Source organism: Oratosquilla oratoria, chromosome 27 (genome assembly GCF_046742065.1).
Source record: "Oratosquilla oratoria isolate Oo_2021 chromosome 27, ASM4674206v1, whole genome shotgun sequence".
Taxonomy (NCBI): domain Eukaryota; kingdom Metazoa; phylum Arthropoda; class Malacostraca; order Stomatopoda; family Squillidae; genus Oratosquilla; species Oratosquilla oratoria.
The window spans coordinates 31,317,657-31,336,217 of NC_134803.1; the positions used below are offsets into that span (position 1 = coordinate 31,317,657).

Sequence of the window (18,561 nt, forward strand, 5' to 3'; positions counted from 1 at the left end):
TGGATGGGGTGGTGCGAGAGGTAAATGCAAGGGTAGTGGGTCAGGGATTGGAGATGGTTAAAGAAAATGGAGAAAAGTGGGAGGTGAGCCAGTTGTTGTTTGCGGACGACACTGCGCTTGTGGCAGGATCGGAGGGGGGATTGAGGAAGTTGGTGGCAGAGTTTGGGAGAGTATGTGATAGAAGAAAGCTAAAGATAAATGTGGGTAAAAGTAAGGTGATGAGATGTACAAGGGGTGAAAGTGGCAGTAGACTGGAAGTGAACATTAAGGGAGAGCGACTGGAGGAAGTGGATAGTTTTAGATACTTGGGTGCAAATGTGGCAGGGAAAGGTGGAGTGAAAGTGGAGGTAGAATGTAGATTGAGAGAAGCGAGTAAATGCCTTGGTGGATTAAAGAGTGTGATGAGGAATAGACATTTGGGAATGGATGCTAAGAGGAGACTGTATGAAGGAGTGATTGTGCCAACAGCACTGTATGGGGCAGAAACATGGAACATAAGAGAAGAAGAGAGAAGGAGTTTGAATGTGTTTGAGATGAGGTGTCTGAGAAGTATGATGGGGGTTACTAGGCTAGATAGAGTGAGAAATGAGGAGGTGAGGAGGAGAACAGGGGTGGAAAGGGAGCTGGGAGATAGGGTTGATGAAAGAATATTAGGATGGTTTGGACACATGGAAAGAATGAGTGAAGAAAGACTAGTAAAAGAGGTGTGGAAGGCAGATGTGGAGGGAGTGAACATGAGGGGGCGTCCTAGGATGAGGTGGATGGATGGGGTGAAGGGGGCTTTGGGGAAGAGGGGAATGTCTGTTGAGGAAGGACGGGAGAGGACAGAAGACAGGGGTGAATGGAGAGTGGTTGTATATGGATGATGTTGTGATAGCATGAGGTGGAATGGGTGGGTGGATGGGGGGTGAGGTAGTATGTGTGAGCAAAATTTGACGCAGCCCGAAGTGATTTCTCCCCGTCCTCTCATTTTATGCAATGGGGGGACGGAGAGGGGGGGTCGCCGATTTAATGAAGCGGCCTTGCTGTGGATGTGCTGTGTCTTGCGACACTGCTTCTGACCCAGGGCAGTGGACAAGGTGCAGGGATGACCCATCATTCAGGAGGTGCTAAGATAAGAGGGAGGGTGGAGGGGTGTGGAGTGTATTCAGGGATGGAATGGGTGGGAATGATTTTATGTCTTTTTCTTTTTGGCTACCCCCCTTGTAAGGGGGAAAAAGCCTTGGTATATGTATGTATGTATGTAGGTAAATACTCCCAAAATTTCCATTTATCAAAGTTCATTAGGTTTCTTCAACTTTAAGGTCCTCTTTTGTCAGGTCTTGAAAAAGATGCATATGGCTTCATGTTATAGATTAGTAATTATAAAAGTAATGGTGTTATATGTATATCTATGAATTAATGTAATATTAAGATGTTAGGAATGTACAATTGTATTTCGTACACCTTTTCACACATGGAGAACTGACAACTGGTGACACTCCCCTTCCTACTATAACTTTCCTCCAGTAAGAGAAATAGTCCCACATCACTACAACACAGACAGCAGTCCAGAGTTTTTTCTGGTAGAGATCTATGGGAGAGCTCAAGGGTTGCTGGTTTTCTAATCATTAAAACACAAGACAATTATTATTATCATCAAAGATATTTCTTAGGTCACTGGCTTGTAGTCGAAGGAGGAGGGGAGCAGTCATTGATTGTCAGCCCTCCTTTTGTGAAAAGGTGAAGGAAATACAGTCAAAGTTGATTGAAATATTTGACCCAATCCAGAGAATAAATGTCTCTCCCCTAGTGCTACACCTCCAAATGTAAGTTAGGGTATTGACAGGTTATGAAGATGGGTGACAGAGATAATTCTCCCCAGTGTCCATCTCACAGGACTCACCAGTACCCATCATTAGCCCTGCTCTAATTTGTACTGTATATGATTAGAATGATTTCCTAGTAAAGCTCTATTTTTTTCCTCTACCAGGGTAAACAGTGAGCCAGAATCTGACCAGCACCTTCACACAGACCACCTTCCTCTGTCCTCTTCTGTCACTCCTTGCATTGCAGTGGAATAGACTAAGTGACGTTGAGAACCCCAGTGATTCTTTTTCACCCATAATGTACAGCAAGCATCTCATCATGGACTTTAATGTTTCCATTTCTTTTTGAAACCCTACATCCCCCTTATAAGGGAGAAAGGGCCTTTGATATGTATGTATGTATATATGTATGTACATCACTTACAATTCTGTGTTATCATCAAAGAACTTGGACAGAGAAAAGGACTGAGTTATAATAGATGAGAAAAAGAAACTGGGAATTGTTAGTCTGAGAAATAAAGTGCCCATTCTTCACAAACATGGCACATGGTATAACTAATTTGCTAAAATTCATGACGAGGTAGAAGATAATGAAGGTAATGATAAAGTTATTTTGAAATGTTGATTTTTATTTTTTTTTTCTCATCTATTGAAAACTAAGTATTTTTTATGTGTTTATATCTCATTTTGCTTTTCTATCTCTTCCCATCCCCATAAGTCACACAATGTACTGTATTGGTGCCTTTGGGTAGACAGCTGGTCATGGACTGAGACCATTTATCACAAGGTATATTAGGAAATGTATATATTTTTATCTATACTGTTCCAATGGCATCTGAACTAGATAATATGGTAAATCATAACTGTGAGTAATGTTGCCAAACTTTAGCATAAGCTGATAAATAAATACTTTTATATTTCTATTAACTTTTATACATATTGTTGTCCCACAGGATAGCAATGGTAAAGACAGGGTAGATTTAGGTTGACCAGAGATAATTGATATAAACATGGTCAAGTAAAATTGTAATAGAAAAGACACAGGGCATTGCACAATGCATCATTCATTTCTTATTACTTGGAGATGGTAGATGTTAGTTCAGGAATTTAATGCCAGGTGTCTTCTTTGTGAGATTTTACATAATATAAGTGTTCACTAAAACACTGCATTCTACCAAAGTCCTTGTGAATAAATGTTACATAGAATTAAGGAGAACTTGTATATTTTCTGTTATGTATGATGGTAAGCCAAATGTTTGTACTGCTTCGAGTTGTACAACGGGTATAGAAGTGGCAAGAATGTCATGAGAACCCAAATGTGTGGGCAGTTGTACATTTATTAGATAGATAAATTAAGTAAACACACACACACACACACTCTCACACCACTCACTCACTCACACACCTATACTGGGTGCAGAAAGATACAACAGCAGGTCACTACGAACATAGCTCTCCTCCCGCAAGATACAACTAGGTAAATACACACACACACACACACACACACACACACACACACACACACACATACACACACACACACACAATGTAGTATATATGGTATGATTACAAGTAAAGGAAATTATATACCAACCCTTCTAAACTTTGGAACTCTTAGGGTTTTTCTTGTGGCCTAAGGCAGTTTATTTTATTGAGGAAGGAATGCCTTGACCTGAAATGACTATTAATCCATCAAGGCCTTGTAGAAGTGTCTGTGACTTGACACAATGAAAATTGGCCACAACCATGTCTACTGAACATGTCATAATGATTAACAAAGTATGTATACCACATTTTCTGTCTCCAAACAGCATAGCCAGAAAAAAATTACACAAGGAGGACTAAACTAGTAAGTACTTAGCTGTGACTAAAGCCATTGTCTTTGCTCTGTGTGCTCAGATAACCAAGGCAAATGGCACTCACTGATATCCATTGGGGGTCAAGATGGATCTTTTATTCACTGGACAGGACTGATATAGAACAGCTGTTGAACAGCTCTTGTAGCACATTAGGTTTTTATCTTGCTCCATGAATGCAGAAGCTCCAATTTGACTCCCAACAGCTATCAGTGGCAACCACTTGCTTTGGCTGGCTAAGCATGTGGAACAGAGTTGATGGCTTTGGCTACAGCTAACCAACACCTTGCAGAACTACTTGGTTTGTGAACAAGTGGAGTCACCTGGGCCAGCTAAACAAATTGCTTTTCAATTTAATAAGGTTCTCTCTCTCTTCTTATCTTATATGTACTCTTTTCTGTCTTTTCTCTTTCTCCCTCTCTCTCTCTCCTCCCTCCCCTACCCCTTTCTCTTCCCTCATCCCTCCCTCCCACCATCTATGATATATATAACTTCTCAACTAGTTGAGAGAGGCCAGTCTACCCACAGATATGGGAAATATGTAATGGTATTATTGATATGACAAACCCAGAAGTTGTCACCATAATTCACATGTAGTTTTCCTTATAGTTAATCTCCCTTCCTCTCTGTCATATCTATTTTTATCAACCCTTAACCTTTTTCTCAATTTCTTGTGAATATCTCATTAAGGAGGCTCAGGTTACTGAACCCTTTCAGTTACAAGCAAACCCTTTAGTCCCGCAATGCTCCTGTACTGTTTTTTCTCCCTTTTATTAAGCTAAATAAAAATTTCTGGTATTTCGAACAGAATCTACTAGAAATTACATTTTTTGGGTTAAGGCCAACAAACAACAATGTGTATAACTGGTTGTGTTGTTCATCAGCAGAAGGTGTGGTTCTGTTTTCTGAACAAATCAGTGGCATGTTCTTATTCATAGATCACTTGCCATTAATTTCCTGATATGCTTGGGTACTTCATACTATTATACTTCTCCGTAGGAGGATGTCAGTGTTTTTATAATAATTCATCTCCTTAATCTGATGTTGACCTTTACAGATTTTGTTGTCATATAGTAGACTTTTAGTATATTGAGAAGTAAAGGACTTGACACAGTTAACCAATTTCAAACCAATGACAGCCCATGGCAATTTTGTTCTAGATAATTTGTAAAGCATAAGTAGTGCCAAAAGTTCTATTTTTGGTTAAGTATAAAAAGAAAATTGTGTAATTGATGAGGAACAGTGTGGGTTTATGACAAGTAGGGGTTGTATGGATCAGATTTTTGTGGTAAGGCAGATATGTGAGAAAGCTTTACGAAAAAGTAAGGATGTTTTTTGGGCCTTAATGGATTTGGAAAAGGCTTATGATAGGGTAGACAGGAAGGCACTGCAGGAGGTGTTGCAGATGTATGGGATAGGAGGAAAGCTGTTAAGAGGAGTCAAGAATTTTTGCAAGAGTAGTAAAGCCTGTGTTAGAATTAGAAATGGAGAGAGAGAGTTGTTTGAGGTAAAGGTGGGACATTGCCAAGTATGTCATGTCACCATGGCTGTTCAATTTATATATGAATGGGGTGGTGTAAGAGGTAAATGCAAAGGTACTGGACTGGGGATTGAAGATAGTTAAAGAAAATGGGAAAAAGTAGGAGATAAGCCAGTTGTTGTTTGCTGATGGCACAGTGCTTGTAACAAGATCAGAGGAGGGGCTAAGGAAGTTATTGACAAATGGGAAGATGTGTGAAAAAAGGAAGTTGAAGATAAATGTGGGTAAAAGTAAAGTGATGAGATGTACAAGGGGCAGCAAATTGGAAGCGAGTATTAAGGGAGAAAAACTGGAAGAAGTGGATAGCTTTAAATACTTGGGGGGCAAATGTGGTAGGAAAGGGAGAGGTGGAGGTAGAGTGTAGATTGGGAGAAGCAAGTAAATGCCTTGGGGGATTAAAAAGTGTAATAAGAAATAGACATTTGGGAATGGATGACACTGTTTCACTCCCAATCAGTCCATTACCCCTGGTCTCTTGCAGGAGACGTGTGGGGTTCAGGTAGCTGGCAATGGCCTCTTTTTACTCACAGAACTTAGATAATGGCAGCAATATATATTTACAAACCATCTAAGCCCTTTATTCAGTGGTATCATATACAGAATCTGTTTCTAGCAAACTTGAGAAAATTTCATTCACCTAGAGGGCAGACTTTGCACATACTGGGATCTCAGTAGATCTGGAGCCCGTTTTGTCCTATTTGTCCTTCAATTAAATTGTATGGCAAAAATCAGAGTAAATCTTCCAGGCACATCCCAGTGCTACCCTGTAATTTGTTTCAGGTAACATCACTTGGTCAGAACAGCCTCTTTATAGGGTTCCACTAGTGTGCCCTTTACAAGTTTTAGTCTAGCTAATGCCAGGCAGTTTTATTTAGCTGTGGGACAGAATTCACAAAATGAGGTCTTGCGTAAGACCCCATTTTGTCCCTGTCTGTCATTTGCTGCTGAATAGTACTGTCTGCCACATCAAAATCTATAAAAGGTATTCCAGTGGTACCCCATACAGATTCTGTTCTGCCATATGTTAAAAGATTTTATTTAGCTGAAAGGAAGAAAACACAAAATGGGACTTTAGTTTATCAAAACCTAAATTTGTTCTTGGTCTCCCCCTCAGCTGCATGAAATTGTATGGCATTACTGTGGCAACAGCTCCCAGGTAACCAGCTACATCCCCCAAATTTGCCCATAAATTACTCAAGGAAGAAATATCTGGGTAAGGTTAGAGTGGGGCAATGTCAGATGAAATGATCATTGTCTTCTGTGTGGTGATTGCATCTGGAGCAATTGGCTTCTGTTGCCATGCCTTTTCTGCATTAGTTTTGTTTTAAAGCTGGATGGTTCCCTGAATGTAGCATGCTAGTGTAGTTCACCCCTGTCATGGGAGGAATTTTTTTGTAGGATTGATGGTGGGGGGGGGATAAGGAGGTTGGTGGTCAGTATTAAAGAGCTGGTTTTGCATGGTGCAAGTAGTTTTTGTAGATTTTTTAATAGTGTGCTGCCAATGTGGTCTTTTTGTTTCATTCAATTGTTTGTGCTTGTATTATGTAATGGAATGGATGGATATGATTGAAGGATCTTGCATAGAAATGTGTGCTTATCATTTTCATGAGGTGTTCTATGGTGACTCAGTTTTTGTGTGTAGATGTTCTGGTAGGGTGGTATTACCTTATCCCATTATCGGCTTTTTGTTTTGTGTACTTTGTTGGATGTCTATTTACTTGATTGTAAAGAACTATGTTGGATTCAGTTCTCATTAACTTTGGGGTAAATGATTTTTATGTAGCATAACTGTGATATCATATAGATTTTCCTTATGTACATATTTGTACTTCCTCTGTGAGGTGTTGACTGTTGAGATTGTTTGCTGTTAAGACTTTAATATTCATTTCAAAAGAGAGAAGAAATAATTCATCTTTGAAGAGTTGATATGGTTTAGAGTTTTGGTAATTATAGTATCTGTTCCATCCATTGTACATCTTTCTAAATGTGTAGTTAATTCATTACCTTGTGGTAATTCAAATTTTATACCATTTATGGTCTTAATTCAATTGCCCTTACTTTGTTCACCATTTAATCTTGCATTATTTTTATTTTTCACTTTTACTGCATCCGTAACTACATATCACATCATATGATTTTCTCATATTCTTAGTACTCACAGTATAATTTTAGTTGTTCCCCATTTTATATTTCTATAGAAAGTGCACACTGGATATTAATGGCTGCTTGAAGGCTATACATTTCTGAGCACATTTCTGAATATGGTTATGTAGGATGTATATATTTTTCACATAATGGTTTTGTGCATTCACTGTAAGGTGGATGCACATGTTGCCTCAGGTTAATTCAGTTGTAGTAGTCTGGCACTGATTTCCCTTCCCTTTTCATTGTATAGATTTGATCATTTAGGAGCAGTCTTCATGGTGACATACTTTTTGAGTTTTTGTTCAAATGCCAGACAATATTATTTAGCTGAAGGGTGGACTTTAGGATAAATATGTTCTTGATTGATCAGTATCCTGTTTGGTTCTGAGTCTAACCCACAAATGAATGAAATCACAGATATATATATATTTAACATGTTCCCTGCTGAAGAGGTAAGTGTATTTCCATATTAGTAAATCTGAACCTGAAGATGAAGGAGGTAAGGTGCATATGCTAGAAGATGTACCTGCAACTAAGGTTATCATCTTTTTCCCTATTTGCTGAGACTGCTGGAGCATGTAACAGTCATTGTCTGTTGGGAATTGGAGAGAAGTGTGTGATTGAAACCCATGGCTAGGAGAGTACCGTATTTTCCGGCTTAAAATACGCATCGGGATATAATCCGCACCCATGCACTTCGTTATCTCAGTACACAGATAGCGCGCACCGACGTATAACGCGCATGCCCGATCGCATTTGTCTATAGCGCAGTTTTACCTCGGTATTTATAGCATGTGAACGAGGTTACATGGAGAAGTATTTTTCATTGGCTAGAGCCACCGCTGGGAAATCTGTTGATTTGTCACTAAATTAAGTGTCAGTTTAGGCATCAATCAGGACACAACTAAGAAAAAGTCGGAACTACATGTACCGGTATATGACTCATGTTGTGCGTTGGTCCCTTATTACTTTGTAGCTTAGTTTGGAAATATGATCTAAAAAAGTTTATTGAAAGTAAAATATACAGAAAAATTTCGGGATTTTTACAGAAAATGTTCATTTCTTGAGGAAATAATTCGTCTTTACCATTTTTTTTTTATTTAATACTGAAACAAACTACAGACTGTTTCGTTTTAGCTTTGAACCTGCAATGACAGTGGTGAAATAGGACAGTCTCTCATCAAGGTGACGTTTAGTTAATATAACTCCCGAAAGAGGGTGTTGTAGTCAGGTGTTTGACACGATTTTATGAACGGCCGCAACGGAATTTGTACCATACCTAAAGTGAAGCAACAAAGCCAACAAAAAATTCAAACTAAGATGCTGTGAACATGGGCAAATATCATGAATATTGATCATGTTTCATGGTGTTTAGGCCTATTTAAACATAAAAAATAAGATTCAATAGGTACCTACCTATACCAAATATTTATATACGGTAGCCCATGCTGGCATATTCTTTCATGTCACCATGGCTGTTCTTCTTGTTCTCACGGAACGTCACGGAGAAGTGTGCCTCCCGACTTTGTGACGGCCAACATCGTCATGTTGTTGTGGGAAAAAAATTACACACACAGCCGCAGAATTTTTATCGTAGGCCGTAGATAATGCGCACCACCGGATAACGTGCACCCCCCATTTTTAGGCCCTTCCAACGGAAAAAAGTCGCGCACTATACGCCGGAAAATACGGTACACAACCTGCACAGTTTCAATTATACCACTTGCATTCTATCTGAAAATTTTAATAATTTATTTTCCTTATTGTGAGTACTGATTTGCAGTCATATTGATAAAAACAAATGCAAAGATAAATATTTGTGTCAGGATAGAAATAATGCCCAGCAATTAAGAGTATTTCACCTGTCAGAACATTATCAAAGTTATCAAAGATGCAGGGTTTTACTGTCTCCAGCTGCCAATAGACTAGAAGTATGTGAATCGTTATATAAAGCAATGTTTCGGCAAATAATAATTACCAGATTTTTTTTAAATCTTCCTTTTAACCAATTTTACTCAGAACACACTACATATTTCATTATGGCCAGTTGTGGATTATTTTATTCATTATCTTCAAGTGGTGGTCCTGTGAGACAAATATCAGAGAATAATCTCCCTTCTGCCTGTCTTTAAAAGCCATCAACATCCATGCCTTTATCATGAGGTGCAGCCCCAAGGGGTTGACACATTTCCAAACTGGCCCCAAGATAACTTGACATAGTCATTTGACATCAGTCAGAATAGAATTTATATGGCAGATATTGAATACCATGGTTCTGTGCCTTCAGTCAAATGTTCTGAATATCTCTTCTGGGCTAATGTCAAGTCACTTTATTTACCAAAGGAGTAGGCTAGTAAAAATGGGGTCTTTGTATGACCATACTTTCTATTAAATCTCCCCATGAGCATATTTTTTCCAAAATGAAATCTGTAAAGGGCATCACCAGATGAAGAAGTTTAAAAACTATCTCCAACCCAAGCTATTTGTGTAATTACCCATACTTAATGGGTACTATTATTACTTTTGAAATGCTGCCTTACATAAAATGTCTTTCCACAGCATGAATGAGTTGATGTCAGAATTGTATTCTGGAAAATAATTTTTATACATATCTTGTGTCTATTGTTGCCAAATCTTTGTATGTAAATTAAGCAAGTAAGCTGGATGTATATATTGACAGTTAAGAAAACTGTTTACTTAAAAACTGTACTTTCCTTAAAGTGGAAAAATTTCCTTTCATTGAGCTGACCAATTAATTATGGTACTAAAGATGTATGTTCCTCCACATTATATACTCTGGTTAAGATGAGAGTATTGCTAGTAACACAATATTTCTGTTGATCTGTAAACAATGTGCATTTGATCATTATCATCATCAGTCTTGTAGTATTCTTTAAATCCCAGCCAATATTTGCCAATACTAATCTTGTCCTGCCCTTAAATAATGTAGTCTAGCATCATATAACTTAAACTTCAACCTCAGAAAGATAAAGAGCAACAGCAATATTGTCATGTTAGTAGTAATACTCTCTTCTTCGTGTTGTTAGCTGATTGATTACTGAAATTAACTCATTAACTCCTTCGCTGCAATGACATACTTTACAGACTTAGTTAAACCTAATGCCAGGTTATTTTATTCATCTTATGGATAACTGAAATGAAGGGGCTAAAAAAAGTTATCAACCCTTTCACTTTGTTGATGTACTTTATATATTGGACTAGTTATGGGTATCCACTTGTGGTGGTCCTGCAAAATTGACAGTGGAACTGATTACTTTACCTTTAAAATCCACACCTCTCACCTCCATTAGAAGGTGCAGCCGTGGGTGGTTGACATGGTCTCCAGACTGGGCCCAAGGACTTTCTTATCACTTTCAACTGCAATTCTTACACCATTTCACACATGGACAGCTGACAACTGGCGACTGCTTCCCTTCTACTACTATCAGCCAGTGGCACAGAAACAGTACCACACCAATTCAACACGGAAAACATTCCAAAATCTCTTCTCAGAAAGATCTGTGGGAAGGTTTGTGGATCATTGCCAGCCACTGTGGGGCTGTGGGTTTTCCCCCTTGTCAAATTTGAGGCAACAATTATAGCTATTTTGTTTTGGCTAAAGCCACATTAAATAATTCTGCTTAGGCCCTAAGCATTAGAGTATGTCATTTCAATGACGGGATTAATTATAGAGTTTATTTACCATGACTTTCAAATGAAAAAGTGTCCATGACAAATGCATAACTGATGTTCACTTGTAGTTAAATACAACTTGCTTTTCTCAGCTAGTCCACTCTTATTTATTTTGCATGGTTACAAGCCATGAAGAACCCATGTGAAAATGAGGAATTATTGTATAATCTAGTACATGAAAGAGAAATTGTTTTATATTGTTTTATTCACTCCATCTTTGGAAAGCAGACAGATGGCATGAAGTTAAGAGAAAGACCATGGATGAGGTGGACATGGGGTGAAGAGGTCCAAAGATGCATGAGCAATGTCAAGGAGGAGAGAAAAAAAATAAAATAAAATAAAAATAATGAGGAGAGATTGTGAACAGAGGGAAGGATGACATGGTCTGAAGGAATGTTCTCATCTGCTCTATTTATTCATTTATTTTCATTATTCTTTTTTTTTTAAAGCATGAAAAGTGAAGGACGGTGAGGTTGCCATTTAATAAAGTAGTTTGGGTAAACCAGCTCCCACTGACAGCTGGATTAGTTTCCAGTCTGTATTTATCTATACAAATTTAGAAATTAGAATAAATAGTACAGTAATAGCAAACCACAAAGTTAATGTCACAGTTACTACACTTTATAAGCAGTTGGCAAACTACCGTAAGTCCTCATTATATGGTACATGTGCATTCCTGAAAACCTTACTGCAAATTGAAATTACTGTATACTGAACCCATTATAACATGTAATAATAGGCTATGACAGATGTACCTTCTCCCTGCTCTTTCCTCTTCAAAACACGAGTGGATACAGTATCTGTGAATTTTTCTTACCGTAAATAGAATCAAGGGTAGTAATTACCAAATACCGTAACTGTGAATTTACCAGATAAAGAATTACCGTATAAGGAGGGCTCACTGTACCAAGATGAGGACAATCTCAATGCACTTAGAATATAAAAAGAACAAATGATATCAACATAAAACCCATTTCCAAAGGTTTTATTGTTAGAGGATAATATCCCTGGGGCCAAGATTGACATTCAATGTATTGATAGTTATTCCAACATTCAACTAGTGTTGGTTGGATTGTCTAGGTCTAAAAACTAGTGGAAAGGTACGCTCTCCATCATGGCCACTTCTGCTAGCCCAATTGATTGGACAAGAAGCCACACCCAATATTTTATTGATGCAGTATACCTGCTTATGAAACAAGAGCAAGGAACATAAGTGCAAGTTTTGATATGAGGAAAGAGTTATTCTGACCCTTAACATAATTTGCTACTGACATTACCATTAATTTCCGGTCCTTATTTACTGGGTTCAAAATAATCAGAATGATAGAAGCTATCCAATAGTATAGATAAGAATGGCATCTGTGAGACTGGCATACATCTATATTCATTTTTCTTTAATGAAAATAGGCCAGTACAAAAAATTTTAGGCACCAGCAGACAACATATTTTTATGTTTTTCCTGCTCCGAGCACTAGCAAGTTTTGCAAGTTTTTTTTTTCTTTCTTTCTTCATGTCAGCCCCATCATAAATACACCAGCTTTTTAAAAATAGCCACTGATGTTACTATTAATTTGCAGAACTTATTTATGGGGTTCAAAATACTCGGAATGAAGAGAGCTATCCAACAATAAAGATAAAAATTGCATCTGTAAGACTAGCAAGCAACTTAACATTTACCAATTTTTCCTTAAAAAAAAAACAGGCAGTACAAAAAATTGTATGCACATGCATACAACAGATTTCTATGCTTTCCCTGTCTCAGTACTAATAACACTTGCAATTTTTTTTTTTTTTTTTTTTTTTTTGTGTGTGGCCCCACTAAAAAAAATATATATATATAAATGAATAAATAAAAGTCACTACTGGTGTTATTAATTTGTGTTACTTATCTATGGGGTTCTAAATACAGGTAAACGTCGACTTACGATGGCCGCGACTTACGATTGTTCGACTTTACGATGACGACGACGACGATATGATTTAACCCCTTCCATACGGTGCCGCACACGTAGGCGTCATGAGGAGCAAGTGGATTCGCGACGCTACCATATCGGCGTCTTGATTATATTTATTGTAGTCGCCCCTGTGTTTTTACATTCTCTGAAATGTGCCCTGAATCCCATTCTCTGTGGTTTTCAAAATTCGCGGGTGAAAGAGAGAACGATCGATATAAGCGGTGACTATATTTTATGATGCGAGTATTATTACGTCACGTCGTACGGCTGGCATTGGTTGCTGCCCGCGAGATTTAAGTTCCGTACTGAAAATACATATTATAGTGTTTGAATATGGTAAAAAGGATAAAAATAATTAAATAAACTACTGTACATGTTTAATAGGCTATATTCAGTATCTCTGGTGGTTAATATACAGGTAGGCTAGGTACAGTGACCACGGAACAGAGTGATACACAAATTGGGGATCGACTTACGATGAAATCGTCTTACGATGGCTCTATCGAAACCTAATGCCATCGTAAGTCGACGTTTACCTGTACTCAGAAGGACAGGAACTATCCAATGATATACATAAGAATTGCATCTGTGAGAATGGCATTCTTTCCTAGGCCCACTCCATGTAGACATTAGTGTGGGCACTTAGCTCAGCTTTCAACATCGCCACTTGCAACATGAAGAGTTGCATGAGGCACAGCAAGAATTGGATGTGGGTGGTCATCAGTAGACCTAGGTTCACCTATGAAGTGTTTGCTGCATATTTATGTCTTTTTTTTTGTTCTTGGTGGTAAACTCCTCTCTTCCACACACTGGAATCCACTGCCAACACCTTTCTGGCTTTCACATGAGATCCATACTCCTTATGTGAGTCAAGGGCACATCCAAGTGGGGCCAAGGGGGCCATGGCCCCTCCCCAAAATTTCCTTCCTTGTAAGAAATTAAATACACTAACCACTCATTGTCTGGTGTGTATTTGTTGAATTGGTTTTAGTCTCCTCATATCTTTACATAGCAGTAAGTACATTAATGTATGTCACCATGTCATTTTGATATATATATATATATACAGTTGGTCCTGGGCATGACATGAAACTGCATCCAAATATGGGGCCGTAGGTCAGAGATATACGGTACAGTTTTGGAGAGAGTGGAGTTACTCCTCAGCCCTTGAAAAAGATCAACTAGTCCTTCTGGTAAGATATGTAGACATGAAGGGAAATATCCATGAGGACTTCCTAGGATTTGAGGAGGCCACTGATGGAACTGGCAAAGCAATAGCAGAGCTAATTGTTTCCAAACTTAAGGAATATGGTTTGGATCTCAGCTTTCTGAGAGGTCAGGCGTAAAATGTATGTGCAGCAATGAAGGAAGATACAAACAGTGCTCAAGCACATATTAGGCAAATCTACAAAAAGGCAATTTTCACCCACTGCAGCAGTCATGTCTTCAGTCTGGTAGCATGTCAAGCTGCAAAGGTACAAGATGTCAATAACTGTGTGGGAACAGTTAAGGAAATCAAGAACTTCATGCATGCAAGTGCCATGAGGACGAGAAAATTTGACACTGAAGTGTTTGAACAGAAGCAGTCTTCTGCATATGTGTAATCTCACAAGATGTTGTTATCTCTCTGTGAAATCAGATGGTCTGAACAGTATTATTCATTTCAAGGAATTCTACCAATTAATTGTGAACACTTTAGAAGAAATGTGACTGGAAAGATCACACAATATCATCAAAGGCTTCACAAATGCTAGCTGCTGTGACAGCACATCGGTTTGTAGTAGCTCTCTGTGCATGTGAGCATTTTGCTAAGCTACTAGTAACTACTGCCAATATCAGTACAGCTCCAAAACCCCAAACTCGACATACTCCAATGTGCCGAAGACATGAATAACTTCCTGGAGACACATCCATCCAAGCTAGTGCTGAGGAGGACTTCCATACAATTTTCGTGGAGGATGAAAATCTGTTGGGTGAACAAATACAAGTGCCACAGCAGTGTACATAGCAAAACAAGAGGTCAAATCAAGAAACACTCGAACCTGAATCCTACTTTAGGATTTCAGTTTTCTTGCCATACTTGGATAACTTGCTACAACAAGCACAAGAATGATTCGGCACTCACACCCAGACAGCTCTACACCTGCAATATCTTATTCCAAAGGCAAAGTATGTTAGCAAAACCATATTTGATCAGGTGAAGGAAGCTCCCGCGTTCTATAAAGAAGTTCTGCTTGGAATGCGGGGAGACCTGCATGGGAAAGTTGAAAGATGGTGCCATAAACGGAACACAGAAAATGTGAGTTCTATGAGTAACGAGAGAATCCCAGCAACATACTCAGATGTCCTGGCACTTGAAAGCCTTAGTGCTTTATCCCAGCATCTTCCAGCTCATTAAGATTCTTTGTACTCTTCCAGTAACATCAGCATCAGCTGAACGTAGTTTCAGCTGCCTGAGATTCTGAGAAAATAATAACATACCTCAGGTCAACAATGCACGATGAACGATTCTATGGTCTGGCACTCAGGAATATTCACAGGACAAGGTGCCCAATGAAGAAATCATTGCTGAACTACCTTCAGAAGCTCACGTTAGGAAAATATGCATCAAACTTTGACAGGCATCTTCATGCTAGCATTGACATGATAGTTCTGAGTAAACATTAAATTACATTTTGCACTTCAAATGTTTTATGATAATGTATTACATCAACATTCCAGTCCGATTCAATGGAACCTTTCGCAGTCAGGCTCGTAGATTCCTATTAGCACTAGAATTTTCAATGGGACCTTTCGCAGTCAGGCTCGTAGATTCCTATTAGCGCTAGAATTTTCAGTTGTCTCGGATTTCACGAGGCAAAGGGGTGACTTAGCTAATTTGGAAACCGATATTTAAAAAAAGATACGACATAAATTGCTGCATAAATGTATTTAAAATTAAAAACATGACTCTTAATGTTATAACTTTTACTTACTGGTCTGTGATAAGGCTTTGTTAATTTAATTATAAGGTAAAACTAAAGATAGGTAATTATCTTTACTGAAGTAAGTATGAGCAGTAAAAATAAGAGGATGTTGATTTCGGTTTGTGCATTTTATCTGAAAGTGTTGAAAAATAATGGATATCACTGTCACGTCCTGTATATGAAGATAATCAGTGAGATAAAAATAACAACAGTGGCGGCGGACGTACGAAGTTAACGACATTTTTGTAAAGAATAGCCTCTTAGATCTGCTGGGAGCTATTTTCAAACAAATATGACTAAATTTACGTGTGCCGTGGCAAACTGCACGTCAGATTCAAGAAAAAATAAGAGATAGACAAAGTTTATCGTACCGAAAAAATTAAGTCTTCGATGCAAAGATATATTTTCGATACATTACATGGATTTTCCTATTGCTTGGTGCATTCAAATGAAAGTATATATCAGTATACGTCCATTGAAGTCGGTAGAAATGACAAATTGCTTGGCTTGATACAATTATAGGCTGTTTTATGAATATCATCTGTGATTATAAATGGAGGCTTAAACAATGCTATATGCCGTTTGCAATCATGAAATTAATTTACTTAAATTTCAGACACAATAATATACAACGATACACCTCTGTAAGCTTATAAAACTTGCCCAAAAAAGTATTTATTTTCCGGCAAGAATGACAAAATCTGGCGGTGTCTGGTATCAATTTGCTCACTGCGAAAGGTCCCATTGTTTCTAGCTTATTTGCAATTTTGTTTACTAATAGTTAATTTCTTTTTAGATAAAAAAAAAAACTAGGTAGTTATTATTTTCGTTACACAATATTTAATTACAAGCATAAACAAAACAAATTTGTTGTACGTATTACTGTAATTCAGACACTCATGAGTACACTTTCTAATTACATTCTGGTTAGTAATCTGTAATTCTATTCTACTTTGTTTTCTTATATAACCATGATCAAACTAATGCTATTTTATTTCGTAATTATTTGTAATCATACATGAGGTTTTGTTTATATAAATAAAACATTCCACTATTTCAAATGCACAGAAGTAAATAAAAGTGACTTCCATTAGATTTTTTTTCATTAGATTTTCTTTTCTCCTCGCCTCAATTTTCATTTGCATGCCCTCACCCCTTGGGTGCCCCCCAAATGTGAGTCACTACAACATAATCCATAGCAGCAGAATGGCTGGTATTTTGAAAAGTTCAAGCAAATCCCCGTCGAAATATCCGATAAATGTGGATATATTTCACAAGAAATTTAATAGTGTAACAACGCGCACAGGTTTGATTGTCCGCATGGGATTTTCCCGCGCAATGACATGTGACGTCATAGTAATGTTTGTTTCTATCTTTAGGAACTGTGCGGGTCGCTATTGTTTAGAAATGAAATGAGCTGGGTCTTTGAGACTACCTTTTCCAATCATATATATATATATATATATATATATATATATATATATATATATATATATATATATATATATATATATAAATATATATATATATATATATATATATATATATATTTATCTATATATATATGTGTGTGTGTGTGTGTGTGTATAATATATATATATATATATATATATATATATATATATACACACACACACACACACACACTTCAGCGAATGGACGGCTTGGATGACGTTCTGAAGAAAACTGAAGTCTGTGGATCCCAACGCAAAGAGAAGTGCCTAGTGTTTTTGCAGGGTGGGGGGGAAATTGCTCGTGGAGTAGTGGGAAAGTAGGGAAAGAGGAAAAGGGGAGGGATTACTGAGGGAAATGGAAGGAAATGAGGAGGGAGTAGACTTGGCCCAGCCAGACAAGCGGAAGGTAAACAAACGACTGAGTGAGGATGACATGTCTAATAAAAATGTAAAGATTAGAAGTATAGAGAGGAGCAATACAGAAGAAAGTGACGAGAATATGTTCCAGGGATTTAAAGAGGGTGGGGGGGACACAACCCCCCCCCCGACTGATAAGACTAGAGGAGAGAGTTGATAAGGTGATCGAGGACTTGGAGCGTAAGTTAGGTAACGTAGACTCCATTTTCCAGAGAATTGAAAGGTTGGAACAACTAGAGAAGGCTAACAGAAACTTAACTGAAGAAATAGAGGACCTAAAAAGACAGTTAGGAAATGTAAAGGAGGAGAATGAGGAATTGAAGAAGAATAGTAATGAAAACAGAGAGAAAATAGCTACAGAAGCTAAAAATTGGAGAATAACTCAAGAAGGGAATAAGGTTTCATTCACTGACATAGTCAAACAGCAATTGAAAGAACATAATGAAGACTCAGTTATTAAAGTGATGAGACAGAAGGAGAATATAGTAAGAGAATTAGCTGACAAAAAGAAATGTATAATTATATTAGGAATGGAAGAGAAACATAACCCAGATAGAACCGCAAGAATCAAGGAGGAAAATGAAAAAGTAAGCAGTTTATTAAAATTAGTCCAGGAAGATGAACCAGAAATTATAAAGGAAATTGAGGAAAAATTCAGACTCGGAAAATATAGTACAGATAAGACCAGACCAATTAAGATTAAATTCAGGTCACAAACAACAGCAGA

The 18,561-nt window shown here is 37.7% G+C and overlaps 1 protein-coding gene across 3 annotated transcripts in view; it reads left to right on the forward strand.

Moving 5' to 3' along the window:
- Positions 1-3,284, forward strand: part of bmm (brummer) — a 97,340-nt gene extending 94,056 nt beyond the window's left edge. For all 3 annotated transcript variants that reach the window (XM_076210395.1, XM_076210393.1, XM_076210394.1), the window contains exon 13: positions 1,973-3,284. In XM_076210395.1, the coding sequence (XP_076066510.1) occupies positions 1,973-2,063 (91 nt within the window). In that variant the 3' untranslated portion in view covers positions 2,064-3,284. The remainder of the gene's footprint in view (positions 1-1,972) is intronic.
- The last annotated feature ends 15,277 nt before the right edge of the window (positions 3,285-18,561 follow it).